This window comes from Sminthopsis crassicaudata, chromosome X (assembly GCF_048593235.1).
Source record: "Sminthopsis crassicaudata isolate SCR6 chromosome X, ASM4859323v1, whole genome shotgun sequence".
Lineage (NCBI taxonomy): Eukaryota > Metazoa > Chordata > Mammalia > Dasyuromorphia > Dasyuridae > Sminthopsis > Sminthopsis crassicaudata.
The window spans coordinates 82,681,040-82,705,865 of NC_133623.1; the positions used below are offsets into that span (position 1 = coordinate 82,681,040).

General features: G+C 50.6%; 1 protein-coding gene across 1 annotated transcript; it reads right to left on the reverse strand.

Annotated features, from left to right (window-relative positions):
- Positions 1 to 307: 307 nt before the first annotated feature.
- Positions 308 to 16,606, reverse strand: LOC141548267 (dynamin-1-like protein). The gene is made up of 18 exons (XM_074277029.1): positions 16,536 to 16,606; positions 16,250 to 16,405; positions 14,689 to 14,836; positions 14,221 to 14,267; positions 13,914 to 13,985; positions 13,749 to 13,835; positions 12,065 to 12,227; positions 11,407 to 11,527; positions 9,440 to 9,571; positions 9,150 to 9,356; positions 7,485 to 7,605; positions 6,740 to 6,895; positions 6,493 to 6,582; positions 5,739 to 5,837; positions 4,627 to 4,782; positions 1,660 to 1,772; positions 1,031 to 1,190; positions 308 to 928 (listed from the first exon to the last, which is right to left on the reverse strand). The coding sequence occupies exons 2-18, from the start codon at positions 16,349 to 16,351 to the stop codon at positions 872 to 874; spliced, it is 2,031 nt and encodes a 676-aa protein (XP_074133130.1). The 5' UTR covers positions 16,352 to 16,405; positions 16,536 to 16,606; the 3' UTR covers positions 308 to 871.
- Positions 16,607 to 24,826: the final 8,220 nt, after the last annotated feature.

Below are 24,826 nucleotides of genomic sequence, written 5' to 3' on the forward strand. Positions count from 1 at the left end.
TTACACATTCATATATCTTGTAAATAAAAAGCTATAATAATAATAAAAAATACTTAAGGAGAACTCAACCTAGTATGTGAATAATAAATTTAATTAAATTTACTATTTATCAAAAAAAAAAAGTCAGCCTGCACCATTTCCTAAATCATCTTTAATTTGAAGGCAATGAAAGTCGCTTCTTCAGAACATATTTACACATTTTAGAACAATCTTTGCATCATTAAAAAAAAAAAAAAAACCCTCTAATATTTTGGCTTCCCCCCCCCATTACATGCAAAAACACTTTTTAACATTCTTCTTTTTAAAATTTTGAGTTCCAAATTATATCCCCCCCCCCACACACACTTCTTGTTTGAGAAAACTAGCTATTTGACATGGTTACACAATGAGATCCAGGCACTTGTTCAGCAGTTTCCCAGTTGATGGACAATTTCTAATTCTTTGCCACCCCATCAAGGGCCGCTATAAACATTTCTGTCCAGAGATCTGGTTTGTATGTTTTTGGCCAACAGCCGGAGGAGCGGTATTTCTGGCTCAAAAGGTGAGTATGGTTCCGTAGACCTTCGGGCCTAGGTTTGGATTATCCTGACTGTGGGGCTATGATATCTGGATTGGGGATTTTGTTTTTGTTTTGGGCTGCTGGCTCATTTTCTCTGAGCTGGTAGCTCAGGAATTTCACTATAATATTCCTGAGAGTTTGCATGTTATAATCTCTTTCAGAATTGTTCAACTGGATCATGAAGAAAATACACAGAACAGACAGGTAGGAGAGAAACAGCCGGGTCTGGAGTGAGGATGGCAAAACCCTAAGCTGGCAGCTGTACCCCTAAGGGAACGGCAGACTCAGGGCAGCGGGCACGGGGCGTGCCATTCACCAGAGCTGGGTCTCTCGGATCTCTGAGATGGTCTGCTTGGCCTGCTGGAGGACCTAAGAAAGAAAAGAAAACTGTGGGTGCCAGGAAGCATCGCTCAGTCCCCTAAGGAAGGGCGGGGGCAAGGAGAGGGCTCACTAGGATCAGCAGCTCCATACCTTGAGCATGGAAGCGGCCTCATTGCGCTGTTGCGCCATGTCTTTGGACTCAGTCAGCAGCACATCCAGGAGCTGGGCCTTGTACAGCCGTCCCACCAGTTCACTCTGCAGGTGCTCTTTGACATAGTTCACCAGGAAGTGCATGACAGTTTTAGGGACACTGAGTCGGGAGACAGAGAGACCAGGCCGGCATTAGCTGGGAAGTCTTACAGGGTGGGGGGTCAGACTCTAAAGCAGGGAGCAAGGGGCCCACAGGAAACCTAGAAAGACTTCCCCTTCCCGGGGAGTTCTGATGATGCAGGTAACCCGGGTTCCCGTCCGGCTCCCTGTGGACAATTGGCCTTCTCTGAGCCTCAGTTTCCCGTTTGGACGGTCCTCCCCTTGTTTTTCTCACAAGGATGTCATGAAGGGAAATGCAAACACAGCCATACTTGCTTTAGAGAATCAACTGGTAGAGATCTATCCATGCCTGATTCCTTCTCACCATTAATCACGCCCAGATTGTGGGTCAGGAGAGCAGCTGGTGAGGAACCGTTACGTGCACACAGATGCGCAGACGCACACAGGAACACACAGAGACACGTCTGTGCACACATACACATGCAGATACACAGCACACTCCTCCCTACCTGTCCTGGATGTTCTTCCGGACAATAAGGAAGTAGGATCGGATCAGTCTGTGGATTATCTCACAGTCTTGTTGCTCTCTTCGACTCAGCTTTCTAGAAGTTGAAGGCAAGGGCTGGGGGGGACACAGGAGGAAAACGGGGGGCCAATAAGAGGAAGCACGTCCTCCAGCACAATGAGGCCGGGCATCTGTGCACCAGGGTCCCACAGGCGGCCCAAGGTGCTGAGGGCTCTGGTGCAAGCCGCCCCCTCCCTGTGCTGAATCTCACTCTTCTGGGCAGTCTCTGGAGGGGCGGTATCAGCTCCGTGCCCTGAGCTACAAGACTCTCCCCTTGTTTGAGGGGACAGCCAGGAGGTGCTCCCCTAGGACCAGTATTTTGTGGGTGAACTTTCAGTTTCTGATTCCCTCCCTCTCTCCACCCATCCCCCACCCATTCAAAAGGCAACCAGCCCCAGGGTTCAGGCTTCACGGCCTCCAGCCCGGACCCTGGCACAGTCCTCGGGCTCTTCCTGCCCCTCTTCTCCCCGTTCACACGAACATCACAGCACCTTTCCTCCTGTTTAGGTTGGCGAGATCACCTTCACATTCCCACCTTCCGTGCTGCCTTCAAAGGGCGACGGAACAATGGCTTCTCGTGGCCTCGTGGTCCTCAGCCACCTTCCCGTCCCACTCCCCTGCACACTGCAGCTCTCTGCAATCTCAGCCTCCACGTTTCCCACCTTACCTCTGGGCTGCACGTAGCCTAGAGCAGCTCTTGCCATCCCACGCAAACGTTCTACTTCCATGCTCGGGCACGCGGAAATGCCTTAATCGATCACAATCTGGTTGTTACTCCAACCCCCCCCCCCTGCTCTGAAGCCCACGCCATGTCCTTGAGCCTTACTGTGATCTTCACTCCCTCCGACCCTCAGTTCTCTCCCCACTCATCACCCCTGCAGGCTGAACTTGGGTCTCTTCCCCATCTGGGCCTTTTGGTGAAGGGGTTCAAGTCCACACCTCCTCAGGAGCCTCGGGCCCTTTCCCCGATCGCTGATCTTGCCCTGCCGAGCCGTGGCCCTGGCGTGCTCGCTTCCCTCAGCTCATGCCTTTGCTTCTACTCAAAGGGGGCCGAAGGAAGCCAGAGACCCACACCACCTGCTGGCGGGGTCCATTCACCTTTACCCTCCTGAATCTCAAGTGGGCCCTCTCCACAGCAAGGCAATGCTTTCCCATCTTCCCAAGGACTCGTTCCCCCACTCGCCCAAGCAGCCTTTGCTGCACATGTTTTCCCCCTTCCTCGAACCTCCATGGCCCTCTTCCCGTGCTCTCAGCTTCTGGAACCCTTGGCTGCTGCTTCCCCGGAACAACTACCGTCACCCCCTGACAGCTGCCTCTCTCTCGCCCCTCAGACGCCATGTGAGGCGATCTCCTCCGCTCTGTCCCACTGAAGCGGTGGCCCCTCTTGGGAAGGCAAACTTCTGTCCGTGAGAGGTCACCCCATCGCTTGCCGTCCCGTCTTCTCCCACAGACGGGTTCCTCCATCACCCACTCTCTCCCTGCCTACTGGCCGCTTCCCTATCACTCCAACATGTCCCTTGGCGAAAGCCCTTCCCTTGATCCGTCCCCACAGGCCGTCGTCCCTGCACCTCTCCTGCCCCTTTCTGGGAAAGTCTTTCAGGAAGCCTTCGACACTTGGTGTCTGCACGTGCTTTCCTCTCACTCTCAGTTCTACAGTCTGGCTTCTGTCCTCGGCATTGCCCTGAAACCGCTCTCCCCAAAGGGACCAATGCACGTGGGAACGGCAGGGACCCCGTCAGGTCATTTGCCGACAGAAAGAAGGGCCGTGGCGTATCGTCCGTAAGTCCTCTGGAAGGAGGGCCCCGTAGTCGGCCCGACTCACGCCCATCAGAGCCCGGGTGAGAGAGCTGACGAGGGCACTTTTGGCTCCGGTCCTCCAACCTCCCCATGCCTAGTGCAGTTTCTCCCGTGACGCCATGCTCCCTGTGGAGGGGACTTGAATATCGCGTGGCTGAGAAAGCTTTCTCCCAGAGGTAACTGACAGCACTAGCTGGGAGTCTGGGCCCTGGAAGAGATTCCCTATAAGCCAGTCCCCACTGGTGACCCTTCAAAGTGCTGTTCCTGGACGCCCAAAGCCCCATGGGATGACCTCAACAAAGGGCCGGCCCCAGAATCCCAGCGCCTACTGAGAAGGTCGGCACCCTGGCCGGTTTTGATTTGTCTACAAACAAATCTCTCGCCCTGGCCAGGGTTAGGAACGTCTCCCTAAAACGTACCAGCAGCCTCTTGGACAGACTGAGCATGGTGTCTGTCCTGAGGAGTACTAGGAGGGCATTGCTTCCTGGGTAATTCAGTCTGCGTACTAACAAGGCCAGTGCGTTGGAGGGGGGCTTTGGATCCCGGCTACTACCATTGCTGGGATTCGGGCAGGTGGCTCCCTAGGTCTATGTGAGCGATGAGTAAGAGACCCACGGAAGGGGATGAGCCGGGAAGCTGAACCGGCCCCCAGACCTCCACCTCAGGACTCCCATCCCTCGGTGGTGCTCCCCCGCAAGAAAGGAACCAGGTACTTGGCGGGCACCCTCAAGCAGTGCGCTCTGCAGGCCCAAGAGCAGAGGGCTCTGCTTCTGGCTACCAGAGGCAAGTCCAAGGGAAGCTGAGCACAGTACGGACATCAGAGGCAAAGAGGAGGGACCCAAAGTCAGGGGGCTGGAGCCTTTTGGGCCCAGACTTTAGCAAAACGCTCTGCTCGATTTTGGTGCTACTGTCTTGGGGTCCTTTCTGAGGCAGACCCGCTTTGCTGAGCAACTCCTGGGAAAAGGGAACCCAGTGACCTAGGTCTCAGCAGTGGCTTAGTGTGAGACCCCGAGTTAGGCCGTCCCATGTGGTAGAAATTACTGTCAAGCCCAGACAGAACTTTCCAGTCCCTGAAGCGAAGCCACCATCCCCGCTGAACACAAATGCCACTCACCACATCTAAGAAGTTGATGGCACGTATCTGGCTGGTGACAGGGGAGACGTGTAACTGGGACGGTGATCTGCTGTTCTCCCTTTCCTTGGGAACACTGTCATCCGCGTCCCCCTCGCTCTTCCAGCATCTAGGACCATTGCCCTGGTAGGCGTCACTCTGCCAGGACGAAGGGGAGGGAAAAGGACAGGACGTGGCAATATTCAATATGCGTGCCCGTCGCCAGGAGTGCCGGCGCATCAGAGTGAGGCGCGTGCAGAAACCTGACTTCAGCAGCCTGGCAAACTTCTAAAACAGTGGGTGGGACAGGGACGTGAAAGATGCCCACCTCACGTGCCCGAAAGGAGGGGAACCTTGAGCTACCAGCTCTGTCCTCTGGGGTCACAGCAGCATTGTCTCTCATTTTGCAAGTCAGAATCACCTGGCAGAGAGGTACAATGCAGCTCTGGGACCATTGGGCATCATGGATTTTAGACGCTAGCACAAAGTGGCCTCTGTTCCAGCCCAAGCGGAGTTCGGCACCCCCTGCAACCACTTTCACACATCCACAGCTTCCCATCATGCACTGCACCATCCCTCTTCCTTCCCAGAGGAATCGCTCCGTTTTTTAGTTGGTCTCTAAATGGAAGCCCGGCCACACCACAATTTACATGGAGGCCGAGCAGCTGAGTCTCAGAAGGGGGATGTCAACAAAAGCTCCTGTGCTGAGCAAAGGGGCGATCCAGGGAGGGGGTCGGGAGCTTCCTCGGCGTCTCCACGTTCGGGGATGCCGTGACCGAGCCGCGCCCCGACCGAGCCGAGCCAGGTCAGCAGGACGACCTCCCCGTCCCAGTCGGCCTTTGGGCCCGGTCCCTCTTTACAGGCTCACACAGTGGGAAGCCTGGAGGTGCCCTTGCTCAGAGAAGCATCGGGTTCAATTCCCCCCATCTGAGAGGAGGAAACGGGGCCAGAGCCCGCACTTGAACTCAGATCCTCTGACTTCAACTTCAGCCCTCGGCCTAGCCCGCCACGAGGCCGCTCTGGATGGCCACTGACACCCGTTTCGCCGGGATGGCGGGAAGGGCCACTACTGGGGACTCCGTTCAGGGACCTTGCTGGGCGACCCCCCCCAATACCTTGGGAATGCTGATGGACGGAGACACAAAAGCCATATCGACCAAATCTGGGTGCTTGGTGTTGATGTAGGCTAGCTCAATGGCCATGAGGTTGTGAACCTGCAAGAGAAGGCAATGAAGGTGCAGGAGCTGTCCCATCTCACTCGTTCCCCCCTCCCCTCTTTCTATTGGCTCGTTGGGTTGGGGGAACAGAGGCGGGAGCCACGTCACCTGCCTGGACCAGGGGCAGCGACAGTCAAATCGGAGAAGTCTGGGTTCCCCCACGAGCCCTCTGTCATTCTCTCATCACTTTCTCTCTGGACTGAACAGGATCCTGTCCTTGTCTTGTTTGGCCTCCGCCCCCAAGGCCCCGCCCTCCTGCTGTGAGTCTCTGACCACAGGCTGTCCCAAGAGCAGCACGGCCTCCCGGGTATGTCTTCAGTCGACCATTTGCCGGGGACGGCGTATTTGCCAGCATCCGTGGAGCTTACCCTGGAAGTGATGCTGGGCAGAGGCTCGGCTGGCTCTTTGTCCCTTGAACCCCTAGCTAAAGTGCCACAGCGGCCTGTGCCCTTCCCTAGCCCTGCTTTCTCCCTTCCCCTTCCTTCTCCCGACCAAGCCTTAAACCGGCTGCTAGCACTGCCGCCAACGCCCTGTCCGGGCTATTACGAGCTTGGGCAGACTGGACGTTCTGGGCTCAGTGTGTCCCTCGGGCCCAGGGGGCGTCATTTTCCCCGAGGGCAGCTGTTTCCCAGAGTACCGCCTTGGGTTTTACCATTTCATTGGTTATGGGTAACCTCTTTTTCAGGAGAGCGGTCACGACCTCCACGATGGCCTCGTGTAGCTTGGGAAAGCGCAGCAGCTCCTGAGAAGGGCCAAGCTCATGAGACCCAGGAGGTGGCAGGCAGGCTGCTGCCTCCCTCCCAACCGAGCCCGAGGCCCCCGCCCCCTTCTCCCAGCAGAGGCCGGGGAACTGGCTCCTGCTCTGGGCCCTTCCCCTTGCCTCTCCTCTGCCCCCTCACCTGGGTGTTATAAGTGGAGCAGTGCTGGATGACCCTCTGAAGCTCCTCATGCACCAGCTCCACGCAGCGGAGGCTCGGCTCCTCCAGCCTCTTAATCTGTCTCTTTACTAGCAGCTCAAAGGAGACCTCCGGGATGAAGAGGGCTGGGCGAGGCCCCTGGGGGGGAAAGCAGCACAGGCGGGCTCAGCTTCAGGACCCTGGGTCTGGAGGAAGCTGGCCAGCCCCGGCGTGGCCCTCCCAACCTGTGAGTGGGAGCTCTCCAGGCCCATTCTCTGCCAGGGAGAGCAGTGAGGGAACAAGATGGGAAGAGGGCGGGAGGTTACTGGGGCTTTAGCATCTCCTTTTCAGCTTCTGATTCCAGCATCCTTACATGCTTAAATTGGGGGCGGGGCGGGGGGGTCAGCAGAAGCAGGGCCGTGGTGCAGCTTGACTCCTGCCCTCCCTGGGCTCACCCTCAGCTTGGGAGGCCAAGGCCCCGGGCGAAGGTCTTTCAATGATCACCACCTCTTGCCTCCCGGGAAACGCCCATTCCTCCCACTCCACTGAAACTCATCTTTCTCCCTGCTGGTCCCTTGCCCTCCCTCACTCATGCTTTGCCCGTGTCCTAGCCTTCTATGAACGCGAGGACTTCTATCAGGGTTATTCCTGATATCCCAAATGGCGAGACAGACCGTCAGAAACAACAGCAAACCGGGGAGGAATGGATGGGAATGGGGAAGGAGGCTGTGAAGGGGGCATCTGCTACCGTGGCATTTCGGATGGCGGTCAAGATGTCCAGGACGCTGAGTCCGGCCAGGGGATCGATGGATTTCAGAGTCCGGCAGAAGATCTCGTGAAAGATGTAGCAAATGCGAGCACCACCACAGCTGGGGGGATGAGAAGTGAAGCATCAGGGAGGCGCCTGGCCCATGGCCGATCCCAAGCCCTAGCCTCCCCATCCCTTCCTCGGACCAGTCAGATACAGAAACAGGAAGAGAACCGGGAAACAGAAAAAAGCACACACAAGGCAGTGCTGGTCAAGGTTCTCGCCCTCACCTTCCTTGTACAAGTCACTCACTGTGAACTTTCTCCAGCCAGCTGTTTGCCTTGCTGGGCCTTACTTTCCCTATTTCCCAAAAACTCAGTGCCTAGCTCCTCTTTAAGGAGCTTTCCCAGATCTTCCCATCTCCCATCTCCCAGCTCTTCCCATCTCCCATCTCCCATCTCTTCCTATTTCCCATCTCCCAGGTCTTCCCCTTTCCCATCTCCCAGCTCTTCCCCTTTCCCATCTCCCAGCTCTTTCCATTTCCCATCTCCCAGCTCTTCCCCTTTCCCATCTTCCAGCTCTTCCCCTTTCCCATCTCCCAGCTCTTTCCATTTCCCATCTCCCAGCTCTTCCCATTTCCCATCTTCCAGCTCTTCCCCTTTCCCATCTTCCAGCTCTTCCCCTTTCCCATCTCCCAGCTCTTTCCATTTCCCATCTCCCAGCTGGTCCCATTTCTCCGGCTCCAGGAAGCATCAGGAAGCAGCTAGGGGGTGCTGCAGTGGACAGAGCTGGGCCTGGAGTCAGGAGGTCCCAAGTTCAAATCTGGCCTCAGGCCCTTACTGGCTGAGGGACCCTGAGCATTTCCCTCAGTTTGTCTGAATCCCCTGGAGAAGGAAATGTTCAGCCCTTTGTAACTTTGCCAAGAGAACCCCACGGGCAGCCGTGGTGTGCTGCGGGACAGAGAATCGCACAGAGCGCTCACAGCTCAACAACAAGCGTCATATACCATCCCGGCAAGGTGAGAGGGAGCTTCGTGGCCGACCTTCCCCGTGCTTCCTTCCAGGCTGGGCGCCAATCCTCCCACTTCACAGCTGCTAAGTAAGGCCTTGCTCTCCAGCGTACCTCACGTCTATTCTCTCTGCCTCTTAGTGCCTGATTGTGTCTAGACTCCTCCCTGCCCTCCCCAATCAGAACAGGAGCCCTCTGAGCTTGCCCGTCTTTGTGGTTTGCAGGTTTACTAAGCCTGTAGCACTGGGCCTGGCACCTAGTAAACCCTTAACAATAAAGTCCTTGTTCACCCACTAACTGCTGCTTGGGCTTTTTGGAGAATGACCCCTAGACCTTGGAGGGAAGCGTGGCCCCCGCAGCCTTCTTAGACCAGAAGGGGTCTGACAACCTAAATTCAACCCCCGAACAATACTTTCCCCCACATGGAGCTTTTGGGTTCAGTCATTCCCCATGGCCAACTCTTCATAATCCCCTTTGGGGTTTTCTGTGAAGTCTCGAGGTGAATTTCTACTGCTTTATATTATCCCAAGCCGCTGCCCAACTTCCAAATAACTGGCCAAGCTCTCTGGGCATTATCCTAAGAAATTTCCAGTCCCATGGCCCTTTGTATCTTCTGCTCGCTCCCCCAAGCAACAGCCAACCCTTCCCGAAACTCACAGTTCGGAGGTCTCAATATTCTTTGCTGTTCCTTCAATGGTGCTGCAGTATTCAGTGGAAAACTTGGTGATGATCTGCAGGAGAGTGGCATTGTGGTCTTGAACAGGCTGCCCATAGCTTTGCAGCACGGACTGGTACTGGGCCGTCAGCACATTCACACGTGTCTTTAGTTCAGGCAGGCAGTCTCGGATGTGGTACATGAAAAGCCTAAGGCACGGAGCATAAGCCCAAGTGACTCCTGGGAACTCTTCAGCACGACCCCCGGGCTGCCCCTACCGCCCTCAAGGCACCTGTTGAGTGTCTTGGCAAGAAAGCGTGTTCCATTCTGGCTGGCCAGGGATGGGTATTTCTTCTGCAAGAAGGCCTGCTCATCATACAGCGCCTCACAGATACTCTTGTTGGTTTTGAGGTCATGTGGGTTCCTGTGCAAAGGATCAAGTTTCAGTCTGGGGTTATGCAGGTCAGTAGTAGAGTATGGAAACAAGATTCTGAGGAATGGGAGGAGGTGTGGAAATAACAGCTTAATGCGTCCATGCAACACATGCCTCCTTAGAAAGATGCCTTTTCCTGGAGCTATTAATGAATTTGTAAAAGAATCCCGTTTTACAATAAACTGGGAAAACATTTTGCAGTCAAAGGTTCTGATAAAGGCCTCATTTCCACAATATATAGAGAATTGACTCCAATTTATAAGAAATAAGCAAATTGATACATGTCCAAAGGTTATGAACAGACAATTCTGAGATCATGAATTTGAAACTATTTCCACTCATATGAAAGTATGTTCCAAATCACTACTGATCAGAGAAATGCAAATTAAGAAAACTCTGAGATACCACTACACACCTGTCAGATTGGTTAGAATGACAGGGAAAGATAATGATGAATGTTGGAAGGGATGTGGGAAAACTGGGACACTGATGCATTGTTGGTGGAGTTGTGAACATAACCAGCCATTCTGGAGAGCCATTTGGAACTATGCTCAAAAAGTTATCAAGCTGTGCCCACCATTTGATTTGGTAGTGTTACTACTGGGCCTGTATCCCAAAGAGAACTTAAAGAAAGGACCCACATGTGCAAAAATGTTTGTGGCAGCCCTCTTTGTAGTAGTAAGAAACTTGAAACTGAATGGATGCCCATCAATTGGAGAATGGCTGAATGAATTGTGGTAAGTGAATGATCAGCAGGATGAATTTAGAAAGGCCTGGACAGATTTACATGAAGTGATGCTGAGTGAGACCAGGAGGTCTTTATACACATCAACAACAATACTGTATGTTGATCAATTCTGATGGTCGTGGCTCTCTTCAAGAATGAGAGAATCCAAATCAGTTCCATTTGTACAATAAATACAAGCAGCTACACCCAGTAACAGACCTCTGGGAAAGAGTGTGAACCACTACATAGCATTTCCAATCTCTCTGTTTTTCTCTGCCTGCATTTTTGATTTCCTTTACATTATTTCAAAGTCCACTTCTTCTTGTGCAGCAAAATAAATGTATGGACATGTGTACATGTATTTATCATATCCTTTAACATATTTAACATCTATTGATTGGTCTGCCTGCCATCTGGGTGAGGGGGTGGGGGGAAGGAGGGGAAAAGTTGGAAGAGGTTTTGCAATTGTCAAAGCTGACAAATTACCCCTGCATATACCTTGTAAATAAAAAGCCATAATAAAAAAAGAATCTCGTTTTTTTGACATCTTTTCTTGTCACGTTATGTCCTTTTAGAGATGACACCGTCTCTACCAATGAGCCTTCTTTTGAAAAAGGAAAACTCAAGCTGTGGCGTCAGACTACAAGTGCAACGTTCTGAACAGACGGTCTCCCACAGGGCCAAGAGAAGGAAGGAAGGACGTTGCTTCATTTCTCCTCTGGGTCAATGCTGCTTCCCACAACCGGCACCCAGCTACTAATGGCCTTTCCTCCACTGTGATGGAGTGACCAAAAGAAGGGAGGTAGTCTAGAAGGGCCCTTTTGGTCTGTTCTCATCAACCTAAAAAAATAAACTTTACGGGTTTTGCTTCTGCTTGTCATTGTAGAGATTACTCTGCTGCTTTGGACTTTGGAGAAGAAGTGAACTCACCTCACTGGTGAACTCACAAAACCCCCAAAGGCCTCAGAAGCTTGCCTGTTTGTGAGTCAGTGGGTTTCGATGTCACTGTGTTCCCTTCTCCTGGCTGCGGTCTCCCCCTCCCCCCCCTCCCTGCTGCCGGGCGCCGCTTCAGGGGGACGACCGAGAGAGCTCCACTCACCGATTCACCACCCCAATAATGCCCAGCTTCACAGGGATGACTCGGCCCATCAGCACATCCATCGCATCTGTCCCAGCATCCATGAGGTCCAGCTTAGTGATCACTGCCAAGGTTCTGCGTCCTAAGAAGGGGGAAGAGCCGAGAACGGCTTCAGCCCAAGGTCCGGAGGCAGAGTTAGTGATTTTGGGTGGCTTTTAGGGGGCGCTCTGTGCCATGCACGAGCTGCCTGGGGAGAACTGGATTCCTCTGACCCCAAAGTGGCCCTCACATTCGTGGCTGAGGCTACACCAGATGTTGGGAGGGTCACAGGAAAGGGTTTGTGAGGGAGTGGGAGGGCGAGCAGAGTTCTTGGCCCCAAAGACAGGAGTCAACAGGCCTAAAAGGGGGAAAAGCAGTGGCGCCCTCCCCTGGCGTCCTTTCCTAGTAAGGATACTGATGTCCGGCAAAGGAAAATTTCAGGCTCAGGGCCAGGCCTTCCATCAGAAAGCTGAAAGAAGGCCTAAGTAGCCCACCCAGTCCAGACACCATGTTGCCTAAGGGAAATAAGGCCAATGCCTTAGTCAAGGCCATGCAGTTACTGGCCCAGCCAGGCGGCCTCCCCCCAGCACTGCCGGCCCTCCTCCCCGTATCCACACAAGTGCTCCCAGCAGCCCCGTACCATCAGGATCCACCTCCCGGGCAAGTTTCAAGGATTCCGAAGTGGACATGTCTGTGTTGGCAGCAGTGACAGCCAGGAGGAGGCAGTTGGAGTTATTGATGTAGGACAGATTCAGGTCTCTGACCAGCACCTCGATGTCGGGGGGTTGGTCCCCCACGGGAACCTGGCAGGAGGAGATAAAGCTCACAAAAAGCCCCAGCTGCTCTTGGGAACCCCGATAGGCCCCAGGGATAGCCATGACCAGCCAAAGAGGATGGGCAAGGGCAAGGTAAAGGGCAGCTGGGAAAGGTCAAGAGGTCATGCCTAAGCCCAGACCCAAACAGAACAATCTTCCCTCCTGGAGCTTTCTCAGGGAGGGGGAAGGGAGAAAGGAATTAAGCCATGATGGACGCCCAGCAGGGATGGCATTGTTAACACCACTCCAAGGAGGAAGGGGAGGAGAAAAGGACTATTGTGGCTTCTGGCATCTCGGCCCCAGTCAATCAGCCAACAAACATGGGCGGGCCAGCTGGGTGTCCAGTGGAGTCAGGGGAACCGGAGTTCCAGTCTGCCTCAGATACCTGACCTGAAGAAGCAGTGTCACCCTAGGCAAGTCATTCAAGCCCAATGGCCTTACCATGGGAAGGAAGGGAGGGAGGGATAGAGGGAGGGAGGAGGGGTGGGAGGGAGAAAGGAAGGAAGGAAGGAAGGAAGGAAGGAAGGAAGGAAGGAAGGAAGGAAGGAAGGGAGGGAGAGAGCGAGGGAGGGAGGGAGGGAGGGAGGGAGGAAGGAAGGAAGGAAGGAATAAAGGGAGGAAGGAAGGAATAAAGGGAGGAAGGAAGGAAGGAAGGAAGGACGGAAGGAAGGAAGGAAGGAAGGAAGGAAGGAAAGAAGTGAGGGAGGGAGGGAGGGAGGAAGGAAGGAAGGAAGGAAGGAAGGAAGGAAGGAAGGAAGGAAGGAAGGAAAGAAGGAAGGAAGGAAGGAAAGACGTGAGGGAGGGAGGGAGGGAGGGAGGAAGATTTTTCTTAAGTGCCTACTATGTGCCAGGTAGGAGACTAAGCTAGGAACAGAAAAAGCCATGAGGCAGTGTCTTCAAGGACCTCCCAGTGTAGTGGGCAAGACAGCATGCAGACAAACAGACAATGAACACTGCACATGCAGGAGACGGAGAAGGTTGTCGACAAAGGAAAACCACTGGAATGAGGAGGAGGACATGTGGAAAACTCCCCACATTCAACACAGCCAAGAGTAGAAGGGAAGCAGAAGCGGGGAAAGCATTTTCCAGCCGGCGTCTCTGAGAAAGGCCTCATTTCTCCAATACAGACAGAAGTGAGTCCAATTGACCCAGATTCTCGCCCTTCCCCAGCTGAGAAGTGATCCAAGGGTCTAAGTGGACAACGTTCAGGTAAAGGAATTTGAGCTATTCCCAGTCGGATGAAAAAATGCTCTAAATCCCTAGTGAGCCGAGAAATGCAAATGGAGACAAGTCGGAGGTGCCCACTGCCACTTCTCAGATGGGCTAAAATGCCCGGAAGTGATCATGATGAACGTGGAGGGGATGTGGGGGAAAGGGGACATGGCTGCCCTGTTGGCGGACTTGGGCCCCGATCCAGTGGGGAAGGCAGCAGAGATGGGAGACTGAGCCATCAGCAGCCAGAGGAGCCTCCGAGCTCTGGGAACTGAGGAGATCCCCGAGTGAACATACCTTGGTCAATCCAGGCAAGTCAATCAGAGTCAAATTGAGCACTTTTGAGGAGTAGATCTTCAGGTACAGGGGGGCAAGACTGATGGCCTGCAGGAGGAGAGTCAAGGTCAGCTGCACTGCACCTGGCCGGGGGGGGCCACCAGGGGTGGGGCCACCCGTGCTCACCTTATTAGTCCCGGTGATCCGCTCTGTCTCATTAGAAATTTCCTTCTGGATTTCATGATAATCTGTAAAGATCTGGAGAGGAAAGAGAATGATCCCTTCCTAAAGGTTGCCAGTTAGGGTGACTCCACAAGGATCATGAGCTCTGCCCCCACCCAACCCTGGGCCGGGGCAGCATCAGTCCGGGAAGTCCAGGTAGCCAGGGGGCTTGGGGGTGAGGCAGGAAGCGGTGCTGTCCAAAGGGAGAAGAGGAAGCTTCCCAGCACCGACCCAGTCTGGCAAACGGGCCGAGCGGGGGCGGTTGGGATACCTTTTGTCTGTTGTGCAGGAAAGTGGCCCATTCCTCTGCTTGGATATCTGTGGGGACAGGAAGAAAGGGGAGGGTCACCCCCTCGTTGCCATTACCAATCCGCTCCTGAGGGGAGGAGAATGGGATGAAGGGCCACTTGCCCAGGGCAGAGCCATTTCTGGCCCCGGTCCCAGACCCAGCACCCCTGTGGTGGAGCAGCAGGGATGCTGCAGCTGGAATCAGAGACCTGGGTTCCCATGCCTGCCTCCAGCATCCCCTTCATGCTCAGGGAAGCCACTCCCCACGTCTGGGCCTCCTCTGTACCAGGAGCAAGGGCCCTTCCAGCTGTGAAGCCGGAGCCTGCAGGGCTTGGGGGCAGGTCCCCTTCAGGAGGTACATTCTGGCCGGCTCAAGTCTTCAAGCCAGCCGGCGGCAGTGGCCCGGCTCCGTCCTTCCCTGCTACCGCCCGGCCCTTGCCCTGATGCTCACATGTCTCTGGGGATGTGGCCTGCCGCTCCTCCAGGGAGGCTACGTGCACCAGTTGAAGGATCAGGGGCCTGCGAGTCATGATTCCGGAACCCTTTGGAAGGAAGTCCCGGCCCACAATGCTTTCCACAACCGAGCTCTTTCCACTGCTCTGTAATAACAACAGGGCCGAAGGTGGGGCTCGGGGCCTTCTGGGAAGGGGCCTCCCCCTGGCCCCTTCCCCTCTGAGCCTGGCCCCCCCAAGCACGCCTGACTCGGCCATCTCAGGTTAAGCACAGGAACGTAGTAGGGTGCAGCAGGAGGAGCAGGCATTGCATTCGGGGGCCGGCTTCCCGTCCTCCCTCTGGCTCTCTGGACCCCTTTCTCTGGGCTCGCTCCTGGCACGGGGAAAGTGAGGTTGGTTCAGCGAGCCTGGCAGAGCCCTTGTAGCTGCTCGGAATCTAGGATCGTCCAGCAGCTCTACTTAGTTCCATTGCGGGCCTTTCCACGGGAGGAAGGGCGCCAGCAGGCCCAGAACCTTCTCCAGGAGGGGGCAGGGGGAGGGGAGGAGAACTGTCCCTCCTGTGGCCGAGGCCCACCAGGTGGCGGCGCCCTTTCCGGATTCAGTTAGTGATGGCGGCCGCCCTGCACATGCTCTGTAAGAGCTCCGTCCCATACTTGTAGCTGAGGCCCACCAGGTGGCGGCGCCCTTTCCCCCAATGCCAGCCCCAGAGTTCCCGGATTCAGCTAGTGATGGCGGCCGCCCTGCACATGCCCAGTAAGAGCTCCTTCCCATACTTGTAGCTGAGGCCCACCTGGTGGCGGCGCCCTTTCCCCCGCTGCCAGCCTCAAAGTTCCTGGATTCAGCTAGTGATGGCGGCCGCCCTGCACATGCCCAGTAAGAGCTCCGTCCCATACTTGTAGCTGAGGCCCACCTGGTGGCGGCGCCCTTTTCCCCGCTGCCAGCCTCAAAGTTCCCGGATTCAGTTAGTGATGGCGGCCACCCTGCACATGCCCAGTAAGAGCTCCTTCCCATACTTGTAGCTGAGGCCCACCTGGTGGCGGCGCCCTTTCCCCCGCTGCCAGCCTCAAAGTTCCTGGATTCAGCTAGTGATGGCGGCCGCCCTGCACATGCCCAGTAAGAGCTCCGTCCCATACTTGTAGCTGAGGCCCACCTGGTGGCGGCGCCCTTTTCCCCGCTGCCAGCCTCAAAGTTCCCGGATTCAGTTAGTGATGGCGGCCACCCTGCACATGCCCAGTAAGAGCTCCTTCCCATACTTGTAGCTGAGGCCCACCTGGTGGCGGCGCCCTTTCCCCCGCTGCCAGCCCCAGAGTTCCCGGATTCAGTTAGTGATGGCGGCCATGTCCCTTGGGAGTAGGGAGGCCAGGCAGAGAAATCTAAGCTAGGTGGGAGGGGCCGAGACCAAGGCGGAGCTTGCCCCTCCCTGCAATGGAGGAAGGGGGAGGGAGAGAGGCAGCTCCTACTGCATGGGGGAGGGGAAAAACAGGGCCTGAGGGGGCCAGCAGGGAGGGAGGGACTGGCCCACTGCCCCTCCAGCCTATCCCCAGGGAGGGCAAGTGTTACCTGGGAGCCAAAGACCACAATCTGGGGCAGCTGGATGATCTCCCTGCCCACCACACTGAAGACCTCTTGGAGCTTGCTAATAACGGGGGTGAGCGCCTCCATGGCGGTGGCCTAGAGGCGCGAAGCTGGGGGGCCTCCAATCACCTCAGCAAATCCCTGAGGAGAAAAACGGTGATTGAGCGAGATCCGAAGGGGGCACGTGGCCTCCAGCCCAGCCCAGCCGAGGCCGGGGGTGCTCTGGGCACCGTACCCGCCACCCTACCCCCAGCCCCAGCCCAGCACGTACCTCTGCCAGCTCCTGGGAGTGCCCTCACAGACTCATGGGGTGCCCTCCAGCTCCTCTACTTATAGTGCCCCGACCTTGTAAGGGGCTCTGTCATTGGTCCAACTCGGCTTAGGCTTCCACCACCCTGTATGGTTCTGTGTCATTGGTGGAACTTCCCCTGGCCACACCCCGGCAGTCCCTCGAGAAGGCGGGTGGGGGCGCTCTAGAGCTGGGCTCTACCTTTTTGGCACAGGAGAAATGTCAGGGGCGCCATAGCTACAGAGATGTGGAAAAGGGTATTCACCCCAAGGATTCCTGAGCCTCGGTCCCAGGGAAACGTCTTTTAAAACCATTCTCGGGGTGTGCCATCCATGCAGTGTGAAAGTGCATTAGAGAGGAAAGCGGACTCGCTTACTCAGGAGACGGAGGGGGCCGTCTGTTCTACAAGGACCAGGAAGTCTTGGTGGAGTCTTTGTCCTTTTTGCCGGGCTTGCTTTCAGTGCCAGGAGCGGCGGGGCCCCGCCCCCAGACCCAGGAGCTGTGACCTGGAGTAACCCCACCAGGAAATCAGCCGGAGCCGGGGGCTGAGCCTCTCCCTCCTTGTCCCCCCCCCCCAGGCCCCCATCTGTGCCCTCCGGGCCTGCCCTCTCGCCTCTGCTGACCCTTGCTGAGGGCTGTCCTGTGCACAGAGCCCGTCTGCTGTCAGGGAGGCCTGCACCCCAAGGAGACACTCCGCCTCTGGCTCCTCTCCCTCTGACGGGACTTGTGGGAGTCCCATGTGCAGCTGCTGCCAGTGAAGGGCTTCTTTCTACGCGTCTCTCTGTCTGTCTCTCTGTCTCTCTCTCTCTCTCCCTGTCCATGTGGTCCCATTATTTATAGAGAGAGACAGATATAACTATATACATGATACAAAACATATTTCCTCTATCCAGGAAGTATGTGTGTGTGGTGGGGGAGGGCGAGCAAGAAAAATAAAAGGGAAAAAAATCGAGGAGCTTCAAACAGCCCTCTAAGCTTAGCAATCACTTTTCTACACTGGAAATGACAGTTCTAAGAAATATCCAGGCAATGATTTATCCGACAATGTATGCAGTTGCAAAACAAGCCAGGTGCAAGGCTCTGAGTAGCCAAGCCTCCAGAAGCTTGATTGTTCACAGTTAATATACAATGTGGAGGGAATGAAAGACAGGAACCAAACCATTATAGGGAGCGAGACATCTGTTTCTCATTGATGGAGGGGACTTGGGAGACAATTAGGTGAGAGGGAGAGGGGGTATTCTCATGACATTCTTTAAGTCAGATGATAGTGTGGAAGAGGAGTTAAAAAATAACTTCACAACTGAGCCACCTGTGCCCAGAGAGAGTCGTGGGGGAACTGAGTGTGGACCACAACACAGTATTTTCACTCCTTTTGTTGTTTGCTTACATTTTGTTTTCTTTCTCATTTTTTTTCCTTTTTGATCTGATATTTCTTGTGCAACATGATCATTGTGACAGGACTGCACATGTTTAACACATATTGGATTCTTTGCTATCTGGAGGAGGGGGTGGGGGAAAGGGAGGTAAAACAGTTGGAACACAAGGTTTTGCAAGTGTGAATGCTGAAATTTATCTATGCATATGTTTTGAAAATAAAAAAGCTTTAATAAAAAAGAAAATTAACTTCATAGAATGATGAATAAAAGCAAAATGGAGTCATCATTATTGGTTTTTAATGGAATCTCCCCCAGGGTCATTCATTTAAATGTTTTATTACGTATTTCTAAATGGAATGACTACCTCAAAGGGCACTAAAGAATGGGATGTGAGATACACAAATAGTTTAAGCAGAGTCATGTTATATACTACCTAAGGAGACAAACCTTGTCAAATAAACTCTACAGTAAAGTAAGTCAGGCTACATATCAACTACTTAAAGGGTTAATGGACTACTAATCTGAGAGGGGAGATTTAGGTGTCACCAAGGTAACCAAGAAAACTCAGCAATCATAAACAACATGAAAGAACATCAAGTCCTTTTGCAAGGCTGTAGCCCACTCTCAATGTTCACTTAATCAGCATATTTCATCTTGAGTCCTAAACATCTCAGGTTGTTGAAATACCTGCCCTTGGCCATTTTGGGGTAGGTCTTGTTTGCAGGGCAGCTCTGAAGGGGGCTCCTCCTTGTAGATCTACTTCCATGGTTCCAATCACTTGCAGAGATTCCTAGGTAATTCTGCTAAGTGCTGCCGATAACAAGATTCAGTACAACCTCCTAAATGAAAACCAGCTCAAGTCTTAGGGTTCTCATCCTGTTAACAAGAGGGCTAGAAGAACATCAAATTCACCTGATTATTCATTCATAATTCACCTGAAACTTCAGAGAACTTCAGTTTTTGCATACTACTTGATGTTTCTATCTTAATCTAAAGCCTGTACCCAATATACTCACTGCCATCAAGAAACTGAAGGAAAAATCTTTTTAAAACATCCACGAGGATCTGACTTGGAAAATGAACCCTTCTGTCTCTTAAAACTTGCAGACAGAAAGTTAGAGCTAGTAAAATAATTTCACCTTCTTTACAATTATCAGTACAATTTAATATGTAAAATCTTTAATCTAATTTCAGAACTTCTTACTAAAATATACTCAAAGTCTGTATAATCCACTAGAAATATTTGGAAACCATTAACATACCACTTATATATGAATGCTTACATACTGTTATGCGGAATATATAGCTAGCAACAAAGCAGAAGGGAGGGGCTGGAAAAGCTAGGAAATCATTACTTAGTTCAATAGGATATGAAATTGACTACAAATTCAGATTAAAAACAGAACTTTCATACTTATATACAATTATAGCAACTCAGAAGTGTTTTAGTAATAATTTCTTAATTGAGAGATTTAGTATTGCAAGAACAAAAACTTCTTAATTTACTTCCCTCCTTACAGAAGTTTCTAGGAAAGGAAAAGGAAGGACGTTTTTATAATATCAAAATTGTCCCCTCAAGAGCAAAGACTGACCTGACATAAGCCATAATACAGGAAAAATTTCCTTAGCTCTATTTGATTCCAGGTTAGAGCAATAGCCTGACAGCAAATCATACAAGAAAGTTCTCCATATATTCACAGGCTATCAAAAGCTGACTCAAAATTATCCCAGTGGTAACATCTCAAGGTCAGACAGGAAAGAATTCAATAGGAAATTAGTCAAGAGGATGCTACCTTTGTTTATGTTCTTCACTTCAATTTTTCGTAAGGACAGACATTCACCTGTAGCAGATCATCATCACACTCCAAAAAAAATTCTCTAATAGACTCTATTTAACACCCTTCAATGCTGTTCAATGTTTCCCCACCTGTTTATATTCTGATAACACACTTTTTACATTCTTCTGCTTGCTCAATTCCTCTGGCTTTTATTTTTCAGACTATCTATAGAAATTACCTTCATCCCACTGGATTTTCCACTTACAATTCTGCACAAGTTTTTGCAGCCCAAAATCAATTAATTCAATACAGTTGCCTTTGGGGATGTTTTTTTTCTTCCATTTTTGCAATAAGGTACGTTTATTTAGGAAAACAATGATGGAAAATGAGTATGTTATTGGTTTCCAAATATTTCTGATGGATTATACAGACTTTGAGTATGTCCTTCTTTTTGACATTCCCAACATCTCAAAGGCTTTCTGCCAGCAGGGACAATGGGCTTCCTGTTCCTTCCTAATTATCCCTGTCTCCTTTCCTTAGGGCTTTGTTCTGTCAGCTTTTCTGCATCTTTTGCAATTCTCTGTACCACCTGGACCACGATTTTGGCTTTCTGCTTTTGTTTCTCATCATCCCTCTTAACGTACACATTGGTGCTTCTTCCAATAGATTGGAAAGGCTCTTATCATTCCATCCTTCTGTTTTCTGTAACTTCTTCCTGATATCTGACCATTCATGGGTCACAAAGTGCAATGTGAAGGTATCTTCTAATCCTGAGTTAGCAGGATCAAACCCAGAGTGCTTCCTCATGCTATCTTTTATTCTGTTCAGATATTCAGCTGGTGACTTGTCCTTCCCCTGAATCACTCCAAAGGCTTTTTATTGTTGTTGTTCTGTGCTTTGGTACTGCACTTACAATTCCTGTAACTCTCAATTCTCTAAGATCCCTCACACTTCCCCAATGTACAGGGTTATTGACATCCCAATTCAGATCTACTAAAGGCTATTTCTGGTCGGCTGGGACAACTGCAGCTGGAAGATGTCTTCTATCCCATTCCTTCCTAGATGCTCCTCTTGTTCTTGTGAGAATAAAGCATTAAAAGTAGACATAAGTTTTCCCCAGGTAAAAAGATAAGAATCCAGGAATTGGACAAATTGTTCTGCTAGCCCAGTGGGATCTTTTATTTAGGACTTCACTTCCTTCTTAAAGTTCCTGACTTCTTGCTCTTGGATAGGCCGAGCATATATAATAAAGATGACAATACTCCCCAAACTAATCTATTTATTTAGTGCTATACCAATCAGACTCCCAAGAAACTATTTTAATGACCTAGAAAAAAATAACAACAAAATTCATATGGAAGAATAAAAGATCGAGAATTGCAAGGGAACTAATGAAAAAAAAAGTCACAGGAAGGTGGTCTAAGTGTACCTGATCTAAAGCTATATGATATAGCAGCAGTCACCAAAACCATTTGGTATTGCCTAAGAAATAGACCGGTCGATCAGTGGAACAGATTAGGTACAAAGGAGAAAAAAGGGTACATCTATAGCAATCTAATCTTTGACAAACCCAAAGATACCAACATTAGGTATAAAAATTCATTATTTGAAAAAAACTGTTGGGAAAACTGGAAATTAGTATGGCAGAAATTAGATATGGATCCACACTGAACACCATATACCAAGATAAGATCAAAATGGGTCCATGACTTAGGCATAAAGAATGAGATCATAAATAGATCAGAGGAACAGAGAATAGTCTACCTCTCAGACCTGTGGAGGAGGAAGGAATTTATGACCAGAGGAGAACTAGAGATCATTATTGATCACAAAATAGAAGATTTTGATTACATCAAACTAAAAAGTTTCTGTACAAACAATACTAATGCAAACAAGATTAGAAGGGAAGTAACAAATTGGGAAAATATTTTAAAGGTTCTGATAAAGGTCTCATTTCCAAAATATATAAAGAACTGACCCTAATTTATAAGAAATCAAACCATTCTCCAATTGATAAATGGTCAAAGGATATGAACAGACAATTCTCAGATGATGAAATTAAAACTATTTCCACTCATATGAAAGAGTGTTCCAAATCACTACTGATCAGAGAAATGCAAATGAAGACAACTCTGAGATACCACTACACACCTGTCAGATTGGCTAAGATGACAGTTAACAAATAATGATGAATGTTGGAGGGGATGTGGGAAAACTGGGAAACTAATACATTGTTGGTGGAGTTGTGAAAGAATCCAGCCATTCTGGAGAACAATTTGGAACTATGCCCAAAAAGTTATCAAATTGTGCATACCCTTTGACCCAGCATTGCTGCTCTTGGGCTTATATCCCAAAGAAATACTAAAGAGTGGAAAGGGACCTGTATGTGCCAAAATGTTTGTGGCAGTCCTTTTCGTAGTGGCTAGAAACTGGAAGATGAATGGATGTCCATCCACTGGAGAATGGTTAGGTAAATTATGGTATATGAAGGTTATGGAATATTATTGCTCTGTAAGAAATGACCAGCAGGAGGAATACAGAGAGGCTTGGAGAGACTTACATCAACTGATGCTGAGTGAAATGAGCAGAACCAGAAGATCAATGTACACTTCAACAACAATGCTGTATGAGGATGTATTCTGATGGAAGTGGAAATCTTCAACATAAAGAAGATCCAACTCACTTCCAGTTGATCAATGATGGACAGAAATAACTACACCCAGAGAAGGAACACTGGGAAATGAATGTAAATTGTTAGCACTACTGTCTATCTACCCAGGTTACTTATACCTTCAGAATCTAATACTTAATGTGCAACAAGAAAATGGTATTTATACACATATAGTGTATGTAGGTTATATTGTAACATATGTAAAATGTATGGGATTGCCTATCATCAAGGGGAGGGAGTAGAGGGAGGGAGGGGATAATTTGGAAAAATGAATACAAGGGATAATATTGTAAAAAAATTACTCATGCATATATACTGTGAAAAAAATTATAAATTAAAAAAAAAAGATTATATACCAAAAAAAAAAAAGTTCCTGACTTCTGAGGCACTTAGGGGAGGATTCACATATCCTATACCTCCCTGAGCCAAGGGAACTTCTCTTAAAAGATACAATTTAGTATTCAAGGCTTCGGGATCTGGAAGAGGGCAATTATGGATATCCCTTCGAATTTGCTCCAATTTCTTCTGTAGTGGAGAACATGGTGCCCACCTGGGCCTGGAAGGGGTTAATGGCACTACGTCCTCTCCTCCCCTTTCAGACCTGGAGGCCATGGCTTCCTGGGGTAAAGAAAGGTATGGAGGAGGGAGAGATAAGAGTGGATCCCATTGCTGTGTCTTTGGAGTTTCCTCCTTTTCTACAAGCCCCTTTCCACTTTGATCCTTGCTTGACATTATTTGGGCCCCAGAAAGCCATAGTGCACCATGAACCCTAAATTCGTGCCTCTTCTGGGTTAACATATTCTTTACTATTAACATCCAAATTTAGTTTTTGGCCCACCCAGTCTTTAGGGGAGCCGAATTTAGGCCAAATGGTGCCTCCACCAATATCTTTTTTGCCCTAGACAAAACAACAATACCATATCATCTTTTTCTTGCTTTTCCCTTTTTATTTTGGCAACTTGTTCTAATTACTTATGTCCCAAGGAATTATCTATGGACATTTCTTTATCCTGCTCCATGGAGGGTGGCTTGGACTGAGCCAAGTCCATCTCAATTTGAAGATAATCTAAATTCCATATGCCCAATCACGGCAGAGTCAACCCTCAGTCACCCAAAGGTCTAACCTGTCTAGAGCATCCCTTCAGAGTCCCCTCAACTCAAGGGTTTCACAGGGATATATATGTCTGGGTTGTGTGCACACAAGGTGCCTGACTGCTTTGCCCTCACATAGGCCAATCGGAAATTCGCCATGGAATTGCTTATGTTCGTTTTGCCCCAAGTTTCTCCACTTTGGGCCACTTTATTTTGGAGAGCAAAAAGAAGCCCCGGACACCCACAGGCTGCCTAAAATAGGGCAGGGCGCCATCCTGCTAGCACCCTAGCAATCTCCCAGTGGTCACTTGATCCTAGACAAGCTCCCCAAAACTGTGTGGCTCAGACAGAAAGATGAGTGACTGCCATATAATAAAATAGCCAGAGATATCTCTAGGAGCAAAATGAAGGTTTATTATACATTCTTGCAAAAAGCTGTGTCACTCCGGTCAAAAAAGCAATTGAAGGGAGAAGGTGCCTTAGAGACAGAGCAGCAGATTAAATAGCCCCTAACAAAAAAATCCCTCCCACCACCAACCCTTATCCTCATTGGCTGAGGGTCTTACATTCTAAGTGAGGAAACTTCCCCAAGAAATTGAGCTTTAGACAAGAAGAGCACAACTGCCCATATTTGGTTTAGGGTGAGGGAGAATGGCAGGCAGGGGCAGTAGGTATGTCCTAATGGGACTTGGTGAAGCTTCACTCAATTTCCATGGGTGTCTGAGAGATCTCACTTCATCTCATTCATTCATAATTCTTTTCTTCTAATAATTCCTTTTATACCCAGGTTATGATGTAGAACATGGGAAGACAGTATGCTTTCAATGTGGTAAAGTAGGGCAGCTGAAAACTCATTGTTGGCATAAAAAACAGGGTGGGAGAACACGACCCCAAACCCCTTGTCCAAAATGCAACAAAGGCTTCCACTGGGCATCATAATGTAGAATGACTCAGGGAAATGGGAAGTGAGGCTGGGCTCCAGGGCTCCAGACAAAAAACACTTGGAACATGATGGCAGCCGTGGTAACACCCAGAGAGTCTTTAGAAGTTCAGTAATCAGACATGATCAATCAGCCAAGAAGCAACCTGATGGGGGAAAGAGATTATAATTGGGAAAAAGAGAGTTGTATGCAGTTGGGACTACTGAGATATCCCCTGAAGAGGTGAAATCTGTCCCTGTCCAGTCTGTAGATCCCTTGCCTCCAGGCACAGTAGGCTTGGCCATTTCGCCTCCTAAGAGTACTTACAAAACAGTGTCCATCCATACACTGATGTGGGAAACTGGGGAATGTGTAGATGATATCCCAGTCACTAATACAGGTAAACACTGTGTAACATCACCCAGGAGAAGTAGTA